The following is a 12,230-nucleotide window of genomic DNA, read 5'->3' as shown; positions in this document are numbered from 1 at the left end:
AAGCCCTCTCCTGATGTGAAACAATGGGCAGATTTGCCTCTCTCTGTAATTGTGGCTGCATTTGGAGACACAGGCATAGTCCATTCAGTTGTGATTCAGATCAATCCACCAAATGTGAGTTGCAGGCGGATAAGGAATTATATAGGACCATCTAAAGGAAAGTAAAGGAGTTTCAGTTGTCGGAGTCTGTTGAAAGCACAAATAAAACCAAGAGATGAAACATCTAAGACTCCACAACTGCAATCATTTGGGTGCTGCCTGGCACTGGCTGAGAAAAGTTCAAAACATTCTTCCGGATGCAGCTTGACACTTCTAAACCTTCGAAATTAAGTAATCTGCAGGAATTCAAGTCCATTGGAAAAATATTTTGCTGTACCTGTTTAGCTGCAATTTCTTCATCCCTTCCATCTCCAATCACTACATATGTAACTTTCTTTCCAAATCTTGTAACAACCCTTTCAAAGCAGCTCTCTTTACCTGCAAAATAAGAGTATTCATTTTATGAAATTGTGTCTACAAACCTACATGTTAGGCAACATGCCCTGAACAAATTCACATATGCTAAATATTTAAGTACATCAGTTTGCCACAAACTTTACAACAACTACCCATAGTGAATATTTTCTGTTTAACAAAATGGTACTATCCATTAACTGTCTTTGTTAACATCAACTACTGCTAATACTGGATGGAAACAATTGCATCACACCACCATTCATTCATTTTAAATGAAATAACTAAGGCTGTATCAAGTACTGATCTTTATTAGTTGATTCCATGTCCTACAGTTTTAGTGTGTGTCTAAACATTAACTGGATGCAGGCAAATCGTGAGGTTTAGCTGCACTGGTGGGCAGCAGGAGAATACAGGAACACCCTACCGGCCAAATAGTGCAGGAACCACTACCATTTACCTTTGTAAACACAAACACCTGACGTGCCAAGGTTAGTCTGAACAGCAGGAACGCAAATTGGTAGTGGGTGGAGTCCTTAACAGTATGCAGGTGCCTCCTGCTTGACTGCAGGAGCGCTATGTGAAAACACGTGCCCAGCAAATCGAGGAACACCGTCCATTTCCCTACTTCCTACCTGTGTCAGAGACATAATTTAAAAGTTCTCTGAACAGAGGAAAGAGTTCACACAACGGAGATCCAGAATGGGATGGGGGCCACGGTCTTTCCTGGGAATAAACACACAGAGATGCAACCCTGCCTCATCTTGGCTTCTGGCACCAGGTCCACAGCCTCCTTGCTAAACAGCGTACAAAGCTCCTGTCAGATGCAAGCATGGTCAACGGTGCCAACTGATGGAATGGAAGAGATGTGGGAAGGCTGGCCTTGGAAGGGAATGGCCTAGCCCTGCTGAAAATTCTGCAGGACCCAATGATCTGGAGTAATGGACTGCCAGTACTCTGCTTCGAAGGACAAACTCCACACCTCAGGATGCATGTGCACCTTCCAGGATAGATTTAAGGGGCTTAGCGGGAAGCGCCGTGGAAGATGAGGAGCAACATAACCGCTGCTGTTCTTTGTGGTCTCTGAATGCACCAAAATATTATTATTATATTGTCACTAGAGCTCCTCTGCTGCTGCATAGGGTAAGAGGGCTGGGGGCTAAGAAAGTGCTCTGGGAGTAATATTTGAATTTGTTGTAATGTTCAAAGATTGGACAGCGGTAACCCTTGTTTAAAGTATTACATAGCAACAATTCAAAAGCGACCGAAGGGCATGTCCATCAGAGTTACCTTGATGTCACTTGAAAAGCATGTAAACAAATGGCCCCTAGATCGAACCACTGTGTCCAGGAAAAAGTGGAGAATTAATTTCCATTATGCACAACCTCTGTGAAATGATCACAGAGATAGTCTGAAATGTTCAGGGTGTGCATTTTTCTACAATGAATGAGTGTGGGCACTATCTCTTAGATGGTCTGCATGATAGTCATAGCACCTATCCTGGTGTCAGGACGGTGTTGTCCTCAAGAGTGAATGAGGCATTGTGTCCCTAATGATAAGATTCAAAACAGCATTTCAAAATACGGTTAATAATAAAGACCGATTCAAAAAGGGAGCTTGAGATCAGTAAATGTGAAAAACTATTCATGTCTGTTAAATAATTAAAGTGCCTTACAGAAAGCATAACTATAGTTAAGTTCAATAAATCAATCCGAAGGCACAGGAAATCAATTGCAAAAAAGGCTCTTAAGCATTTAAAAGCGGTGCAGCAACTAATAGAATTTAAAGACTAAACTAAGTCCAAAACGTGCATCAAATAGAGAAATGGGCAGCATGACTAGTACAAACCCAAAAATATCTGCCTCACCCCCAAATTTTTCACAGGAAGCACCGAGGTGAGCAAATGTATCTAAACTACAGCAAATCATATTTCAACATTAAAAATACATCATATAATAACACCACTCCTTTAACTATCCCCATATATTAATGATAATAATGCCCCCTTCTGACCTAATGTCATTGGAGTTATCAGAACAAATATGGTACATAAATAATGGAAAAACTCACAAGTGAATTAACTACAGTGTGTGAGCAAAGGCTTCCTCCAGAGTTCTATAAGAACATGTCCTTACAAACCGTGCACATTTTGCTGTGCGAGGCGTCAACAACAAATATAAACACCCAATGAAAATTATGAAACAACAGCCATATTAATACAAGATGGAGTAGAAGCCTAGCTTAGCACAGGTCAGAAAGAAAAAGTTTCTTGCCTATGGTAAGAATCTTTCAGGTAGATACTCTATCGACCTGCAGCTTCCACAAATGTAGAGAAACTCAGGAGTCAGACTGGATCCAGAAAACTTCACAGCAACGAGGTCACTGGTAGAGGACACTGGACTCAATCGCACCAGAAATGACGTCCGGTATCGCCACCAGGCCATAATGCACCCATCCTGGTGCACCAACGTCAATTTCCCTCAGATTTTTCCCCAAGACTTTGAGGGAAGAGGGCAGATTGACATTGATGAAGGACTACAGTTTCAGATTAATGCAAGATGGAATCTTATTAACTTTGCCCATAATACATCCAGCAAACGGGGAGGTGGGCGCTTCGGTGAGGCATCTTCAGGTAGACAGAGTATTCACCAGAAAGATAGGTACCACACGCAAGTAACTTTCTTCTCAATGGATATTCCTACTTACAGATTCTTCACCTGTAGGACAGATATCACCACCACACCCAGCCCAGGAGGAGGTTTGATGGATGATTAGTACAAGAAATCCTGGCAGGCACACCTGGAAAAGTGTACACCCCTACATGCACTTCCGCATCCAGGCAGTAATGCTTAGCAAAGGTGTGCAAGAAAGCCCAGGTTGCCGCCTTACAAATCTGCGCAATCAGATTACTCAGAGCAAGTGAAGAATTGGTCGACATAGCCCTGATGGAATGGGCTCAGATACCTTCAGGAGGCTAGTTCTTTGCTAAGATAAGGAGTTACCAAAGGTAAGCAACTTGTTCATCTGATAGAGACTTCGATCCGCAGATTGCTTACCTTAGAATAGACACCCAAGCAATACCTCCCTCTTGGAGATGGGGCTGCAATACAGATTATATAAGCAATCCTCTAGGACTGAACAGGTAAAATGGCCATGATGCTGGACCGGCAGTAGTGTGTTGTAAACGTGTGTAGAACGTGTGTAGAACGTGTGTAGAAAAGCACACGTTGCTACCCGACAGATATTAAGGACCGGAACGCTATGCGCTAACTCGGTTGCTTTTTGGCCAGTGAGTAGCAGATTTTTATGCAGAGAACTACCCTTCACGAGCTGGCCTGCTTCTACACCACCTTCCCTTCCTCAGCTTCGACATACCCCACAAAGGAAGGGTTGACCGTCCACCTGGTGCTCACTAGTGGAATCAAGGTAGAATAACGCTAGTTTTTGGGACCAGTCGTCCAGTGGCGTTGATTGGACCACTAATAAAAAAAAAAAAAACCCTTCTGCTCTTACTCCTTCCAAGGAAGCAGAGCCGAGGAAGGTCTTGAGGTGGACACAATTCTGCATAAGTGTCTTTAATCTATGAGACCAGAACACTTTGTACTTACACTGTAAGATGAGCCAATTTTAATCAATGCTCTCTCCCCGCAGTAATGTAACTATCCTTCTCTCTTCTTTTACTTGCAGGGGCTGAATCATTACCCTAATTGGGTGAGTCCCTGTTATTCTTTACTTAAACCACAACAGTGAAAGTGTAACTCATGTTGTGGCTTCACGTTTGTGTGTATATGACGGTGTTATTTGTATTCACTTTGTTTTATGTTCATGTTACCTTGGTACATGTAGTTGACAGCTGCTTCGCATGCCTTACTCAAAAGAAGCAATTGTGATTGACAAATATGCATTTTCATGTTTGGTTGTGCTTTAGGATGTTTTTTTATTGAACTTAAGGAACAATATTTACCATAAATTGGTTGAGTGACTGGTTATCTCAGTTTGATAATTCACACCCAGAGACTCCTGTCACTGTGTAGATTAGGGTAGCTTTTAAGTCCTGAAGAACTGTCACGTGATCATTTTTGACTACGAAAAGGCGAGAAACAAGTTAACCAATTAAATCTATAAGTCATTAAAGTGTCTTGTTTTTGAGCATCACCACCTATTTAAACACACTTTTGTCTTACACTTATCTTACCAATCTACGCTATAAGCCCACACACTCTCACTTCATCAAACGGCTGTTCTAAAAAAGATCTCTGGCAAAGTGACCCGTTGTGGGTGCCTGTCAGGCATTGCAGTGCCGGCCCGATGAGGAGCTAGCCCAAAAGTGAAGCATGAAACTTATTCTGGTGTGTGAAGGCCCTTGCTCCTATTGAGCATATTCCTTCATTAAAAAAAAAAACCTCAACAGCCCTTCCTCTCTATTTCCCACTAGGAATTGCATGCCTTTGTTTAAACTCTGAACCTTCCTGAGAGCCATAGCAATCGAGGGTATGGGGGTGGGAGAAATGCATAATGCAGTTGAAAGTTAAACCTCAACTGAAATGTATCCCCCTAAACCGCCTCTCGACGGATACTGGATAGCACAGAACTGTTGGCACTGAGTATTTCCCAAGGAGGTGAATAAGTTCCCCCGAGGGGTGCCCCCACTGCGCAAAGACGTCCTGGACTTATTCTGGCTGAAGACTCCACTTGTGATCAGCAAGGTGACAATGGCTAAGGCTGTTGGCTCTGATATTCAAAAACCCTGCTCCTTGGCAGTGAGCCCAAGACCACAGTCTCAATGCTGTCAGGCAAAGGAGGTGAGACCCTATGTCCCCTTGCTTGTTGCAAACCACATCACTGGTGACCTCCTGCTCTAAGACGGAAATACAATTTGAAGCAGGCACTGTAACCACAACAAACCCAGAAACAGAAGTCTGGTCAGACAAAGGGATAGTCCTTTAGCAACCAGGCTAGGGACACATGAATTATCCTGTTCTCTTCCTATCCAGTGCACTAAGGAATTTCATGTAGCTCCACTAATCTGTTAAGCAGGATTTGACTCGGTGTTGTCAACAGAATGGCAACAGCCCAACCGTGCATATTCTATTTAGCTCAGAGGAGTCCTCTCCAGGGCCGGACTGGCCGTAGCAGGCAACGGGCGTTTCCACGGTGGGCCGCTAGGATGGGGGCCGATTTTGGGTCCCCAGGGGTGGATGTGGGGGAGGGGGGGTGGGGGCAGCCGAGCACTTTGCAAGGGACCGTTTTGGTTCCCAGTCCTGCCCTGGTCATCTCCGCCCATTTAGCTAAGCCTATTGTGTGCTTCTGGGAGGAATGTCAAACCTATTCCTGGGCTAAGCACTAGGTGGGAGTTGCTGTAGCGTTAATGCATTTGGCCCCCAGGAACTTCAGGTATGGAAACAGTAACTTGAAAAGGTACTTTCCCTTAATATTTATTTAAAAAATGGCCCTGGGTGCACTTCCTATACCATGTACTAGGGACTTACAAGTAGGTTAAATGTGCCAGCCAAGAATAAGCCAATTTAACTGTTTAAAGTGGGAGCACATGCACCTTACTCCTGGTTAGCAGGTGTATAATGCACAGAGTTCTAAAGTCAGTACTAATAGGCCCCGGCAAAATTTGAAAAATCTGGGGATGACCATGCAGAGAAGGTGGGTATCTTACAGCTCAATTACTGCATTTTTTCTGAGCAGGTTCTCCCATGTACAAGGACCTCTCCAATATCCGTCCTGAGCAGTTTGTCAGTTCTCTCACTCGAAGCAGAGTTATAGCAGCCCCTCCTGGCAGTCTTAATAAAAGGTTGGCATATGGAGTTGGCAGTGGGTACTGCACCCCTAAAGCACAGAGAATTTCCCATCACCACTGGTGTGGAGACCTGAATTCTTGATGTACAAATCATGGCACACCATTTGAAAGCCTCTGTCTCATCTTTACATTAAAGTGACAAGCAGATGTTGAGTGTTCCAATATTTTGGTTCTGATACCTGTTCTTGGCACTTTTGCCTGTTTGATTATTCAACTTAAACTGGTAAAAACAAATTCCTCTTAACATGCATCAGTTGACAGCCTACATAGGACCTCTCGAATGTCCTTTAATAGCCCAGAAATTCACATGTGCTGTCTGGCCTCTGCCTTCAAACTTCCATCTTGAGCACAACTGGAGTGTGAGATCAAGGAAAAAGGATACAACTGTGGGAGCATATGTGCTCCATATATGCAACCTCTGAACGTCTGACATTCATGTCACACATGCAGGGTCAAAGGACCTGGTTGTAGGTAACTGGCAGTCTCCTTTTTTTAAATGAAGAAAAAAAAAAAAAAGGAGAAAGAGGCCAGTAGGCAATTTTTCCTTGCATTGACGAGCAAGTGCCTTGCTACTATAAATGATATAATGCCAGCATGCTAAGTCTTCTACAACCTGGTGAGCTCGTCAAACTCTGAAAAGGGAGCACAAAGGTGTGCTCCTCTAGACCAGATAGCCATACTCTGGGCCTCAAGCTGTGCCATAAAAAGTCACTCCGGAGCAGCATGGTCGTCTGTGCTGAGGCAGGAGTCAAAAAGCTGCAACTTGATTTGGTGAATTCGAGGCAAGGGCGCACATTCTACAGAACCATGCAGGTCTGTCCCAACAGATGCTTTGACAAAAGTTCTCTGTCAGAAGATACCTGCTCTGTAAACTCTTAGTCTTCTGTAGATGATCGATTGCAGATGACAGAAAGTGAACAGAATGATCATGAGGAAGAAGGTCCACAAAACATTGCACATTCATATACTTGACCAGTATGAGATCTTAATCAAACCTACCAATGGGTTACAGAAGATAATCATGTAGCTGAGGTCGAGCAACAGCACCCTGGGTCAAATGTTCATTGTGTGTTTGGAATTTAGTTAGCCATAGTAAGTCACCAACCTCCACACACTATCAGCAATGTGCAACCAAGAGGTGTCCTGGGGAATCGGGAGGAACATTAGTACTTTTGGCACAATCATCTTGTTTAGACGCATCACAGTCACTGGCATATGCACGTGTACCAGAGCATAAGAAACAACAATATGTAACTGTAGGAAGGTAGAATCATTCAAGCACGGTTACCCCCCACTTTTTGCCTGGTGTTGATGTGCTTGTGACTCATCTGACTGGGATCCTGCTAAACAGGATTATAGTCACTGAGCTTCCTCAATTTGACGTGGTAAGTACTTTGGCACCTCCACAACTGGCTACTGGTGTACCCCTATAAGTCCCTAGTATATGGTACTGGGGTACCCAGGGCATAGGTACACAAGGGGTTTCCCTTGGGCTGTAGCTTGTATTGTGCCACCCATGAGAGACCACTCGAACTGTGACTACAGGCCTGCCATTGCAGCCTTTGTGCGCTCGTGCTAGCACCACGTACGATAGATATACACTTAAGATAGATATAAGTTTACTTATATCTGAGGTCCCTGCACTTTAAACCTATAAGTCACTCCTAAGGCAGGCCTTTCAATTCTGAAGGCAGGGTGCTGGGTTATAAGTGTGTTGATGCCCCTGCATGAGCAGAACACCCCTACAAACCCCAGAGTCAACTCTCAAGGCTTTGTAAATGCTGTCAGCCATTTTGATACATATAGTGACCATCCGTCATCACGCAATGGCTAACTATATAGTGGTCGTACCGTAACCTGGGCATGTTTGGTATCAAACATATTGAAATCGTATCCCAACACCGTTACCGGTGTTGGAGGTATGATTCCATGAACCTGAGGGCTCCTCTGGGAAGCCCCAGTACGCCCAGTAACAGAATTCCAGGCTCTGCAAGCAAGCTAGTGCTGCTGCCAACCCCATACACTATTCTGCCTTCCTGCAGCTGAGCTATAGCAGGGGAAGGTAGAACAATAGGTTTCCTCTCACAGGGAGGTGTGACCATCCCCCAGACAGGACTTGGTGTATTGGATTGCTTTTGAAAGGCACATTTGGTGCCCTCCTTGCATGCTCCAGTTGGAACCAGTTCTGGGAGCCCTTGGCTCCCGCTCTGGTGCAAAACTGGACAAAGGACACTGGAGTATCTTCCCCTCTGTCCTGCCCCTTCTCCGGGAGGACCCCTGAGTCGTCCCAATTCCTTTCTTAGGGTACAAAAGAGCTTACCTGTGGGTGAGTCCTCAGATTCGTCATGGGACTAGACTCAAGCCTGAAACCACACCACTCTTTGACCGTCTGGATGCCTTGAACAGAGACTGCATCAAGGAAGATTACTGCTGCTCCTAGTCTCGCTGCTCTGCAAGTCTACTTCATCTGTGTCTGTGCTTCTTCCAGGATCTTCAACAGACCTGTGGGCATCACGGACACCCAAAGTAATCGAGAGTCACTATCCTCCATCTGCAGGCACCACAACGAAGCTGACCAGTCTGCTACTCCAGACATCCTATGGACTTCAAAAGGCTCAGCAACACAGGTGGTGGTTCTGCAACTCCCTCCAAGCCTGACCTGTCCTCTCTGCAATTTTGAGGCCTGCATCCCTAGTCAGAACTGCTGGGACCAAACCCCTTTGCACAGCGTCGACTTGCCATTGCCAAGGCTTGTTGGCGCTGCACTCCATAGATCTTTGGGATACAAGAAGCTCCAGCATCTCTTCCTGCCAAGATCAGCGGCCGCACCGCATCCTCTGCACCATGGGCCTTCATCTTTGTTGAGCTGTTAGAGGTCCTCTTGCGACTCCTGTGCCCTTGGCCTAGGAGTCCTCTAGAGGATCTTCTCTTGCTTCAGTGTGCTCCCCTGCTTGCTCGGGCCTGCTCGGACTCTGCTGCTTGTGGTGAGTCCCATGGACCTTGCTGGTCCCAATGCTGCTCTTTCTTCACTTTCCACGCCTGTTGCAGCTGCCAAGGCTTGTTGGTGCGCCCGCCGGACACCGACCTAGTTCTCGACTTCTGATGTTGAATAGTTTGTGCGCACCTTCTGGTCTTCCTTAGTGTAACCTGGTCCTCAGCTGCAGCGACAAGATTACAGTCATCACTCCTGCATCCCCCGACATCGGTAGGCATTACTCTTCCATGCCGCCTGGTCACCTCCAAGTGGCATAGACTCTGTTCCCTCCGCTTGCAGGTTCTTCTCTTCAATAATCCACCCTTGGATTCCACCGAACTCTTCCACAGACTTCGCCCGCGGCATCATTACTGAAGCCCTCCATAACAGTCTACGGCGGTTTCCAACGTCACTTTGCACTTAAGCACCCGGCTTGCCTGGTGTAGGTATCCGGGTTCCTGGGGTATCCATGGGTGGTGTGACTCTAGTGACTCTACAACCTTCTGTCTTCCACAGGGTTTCTTCAGGGTCCACCGGGAAGGGTCCTTCTTTAAAACTGCAACCAAAACTTTCCCGTTTAGTACATAGTTTGGTCTCCCCCCCCCCTTGCCCGCTAGACCACTGAGTATTGTGCTTCCTTACCTGTTGCAATGGAAGTATTCTTGTGTATTTGTGTTTATATTTCTGGGTAGGAGATGTACCAATCTGTTAATGTTGTGTTATAAATAGAACTATTTTTATATATACCCTTATGGTTCTTTTTTGTTTAACCTACACTTCATGATTAGAGCTGGTAAAACAAGCCACAGATACCACTTAAAGAGCTTTCCAATGTTGTTTAAGACCACTAAAATCACCATAGGGTTGTCTGTAATAGTGCAAGGTGCTTCATCTAAATAAGTATGCAACATATACTAAGCCATCCTTCTACAGCCACTTACAACCACATACAGGTACGGGAAAAACTCTTCTACACATATTGTTGCTACACATCATGGTTTCCTCACGTCATTGTTATGTACAACACTTACAAGTTCATTCAAATAATGCACAGTAAACAATATGTCATCTGAACAAAGACCTATTACGGTATCTTACTTTTGTGTGACCAGGCGATTTCAACCCAAGAGGGCAAGTTGTCCAATTTTAAAATCTTATAGAATAGACAGAACACCTTGTATAACAGTACAGACTTGACATGGAGCTGGTGGGGTGTGTGTCTGAGCATGAAAAAGAGAGGTGCGTTTAAGATTTACAGGTCAAAAGGTATTGGTGGGGGAGCAAAGGATTACTAACTCAAGGATAGCAATCAGTGTTGTTGCTCTGGACCTTCTGCATATTTGAGAGTGAAAGACTGATGTAATGGGTAAATGTGTTTGCCGAGTGCTATCTTAAATGAGAAGTAGGATACAGGTCAGTGACCTCGACGGAAGGCTTGGCAAATAGTTTGGGGTGGGGTAAAAAAGGATAAAACAGAAGAAAACTTTTGCATGAACTTGTTACAGTGCAGTGGCGAGTGCGATGTTGAGAACTGTGCACGTTTGCTGACAGTGATGTTCAAGGGCTGCAGGCGAAGGATAGAGGGGGGTGAAGATGTGGGTTGATAAGAAGGATGAGGACTCAAAAGTGGTGTTAAAGGAGCTAAGGAGGCTGCTTTCTGGACAGTGAATTTGCTAAGGACATTAGAGCCACGGTGGGGGGGGGGGGGGGGGGGGTAAACAAGTCATGGGGAGGGGGGGGGGAGCTTATTGGGCAGAGGGTCCCTGCCTCTGTGTGAACAGGTTAGGATTTCCATTTACATTCATGCTGCTAAAGGTTCTTCCCATGCTAAGTTTCCTTGAAGGAGCATTAGAACCTAAAGGGCTAAACACATTTAGACAGAAACCAAAGGGAGCAATGTTTTGCAATAGAGTAAAGAACACATTGAAGGGTTGAGAGTCAAGAGTAGGTGAAGATATGTGAGATGGAAAATTATGTTGGTGATTAGTTCAAAGCATACATAACCAAAAAACATTAAAATTCTTAAAAAATGTAACCAAACAAGCTCATACCTATCTTTGTGGCACTGTAAATGTTTTCTATTGGAAAAACTTCTCCTAATCCATAGAGTAAAACTTTAGCCAATGCTGGCACAAGTTGTGTTGTTGTGATCAAGACATTCACACAGCTTTTCCTATAAATGAGAGAAAACAATTTTTTTGATTTAGAGCAAGAGCACCGCATCAATGTAAAGATAGGAAGATTCTTCCTGACAAGTGCATATGCTTGCAATTAATACTGAATGCCCTGCTTTTCCACATTGTTACTTTCCAAATTAGATAAGTTCAAATTCATCAAGGCAAGCACCTTGTTGCTGAAATCCCCCAATGTGGCTCCTTTCCTATAGGCTTTTTCTCATTTGGAAGTTCCAGCAGGGAAGGGATTTACCACCTTCTGTCTTGTCCACTGAAGCATTCAATCACTGACACCAACACAATGCTATGGGGCTGGACCATTAAAAGGTGAGACTTAAAAAGAACAAAATTCAAGGGTCCATGGTGTTCTACGATAGTTTAAGAATAGAATAATAGAGTAGAGTATCACTAGCACAGAATCGGGAACATTCTAGTCTGCCCTACCATATTGAAGACCCCAAGGAATATGGTTTAGATAACCATGAATTTTACAACTCGCTACAACTTAAAGGTAGCAGTTTCTAAGGCGATGACACCAGATTTACCGATTATACTGGAGAAAAATGCATATTGAAGGAACATTGTCTCAAAGGTTTACAAGTGTCTTTCTTCAAAATCTTCTAAACCAGCAGTTCTTAACCTGTGGTACGTGACTGCTTAGAAATTTAAGTAATAATAATAGATTATTAAAGAGTATATAAATAAAGAAGAACATTTTTAAATGTTCCTTAAACGTGAAGGGAGTTGAAATTGGAGGTCAAAAATAAAGTTGGTATCCTCAGGTTTATTTGTGGGAGCAGTGTGGTTCCTTTCTTACAGG

General features: G+C 44.3%; 1 protein-coding gene across 10 annotated transcripts in view; it reads right to left on the bottom strand.

The window, feature by feature from the left end:
- The window catches only part of EYA3 (EYA transcriptional coactivator and phosphatase 3), a 970,709-nt gene that overhangs the window by 78,225 nt on the left and 880,254 nt on the right, over nt 1-12,230 (bottom strand). For all 10 annotated transcript variants that reach the window (XM_085647584.1, XM_085647578.1, XM_085647577.1 and 7 more), the window contains 2 exons: nt 11,288-11,409; nt 377-477 (listed from right to left, as the gene is read on the bottom strand). In XM_085647584.1, coding sequence (XP_085503710.1) covers nt 377-477; nt 11,288-11,409 — 223 coding nt within the window. The remainder of the gene's footprint in view (nt 1-376; nt 478-11,287; nt 11,410-12,230) is intronic.

The sequence above is a fragment of the Triturus cristatus genome, chromosome 3_2 (assembly GCF_964204655.1).
Source record: "Triturus cristatus chromosome 3_2, aTriCri1.1, whole genome shotgun sequence".
In the NCBI taxonomy this organism is placed as follows: Eukaryota; Metazoa; Chordata; class Amphibia; order Caudata; family Salamandridae; genus Triturus; species Triturus cristatus.
Note: the sequence above shows the minus strand (reverse complement) of the source record. Positions and strands in the feature narration are given on the sequence as shown.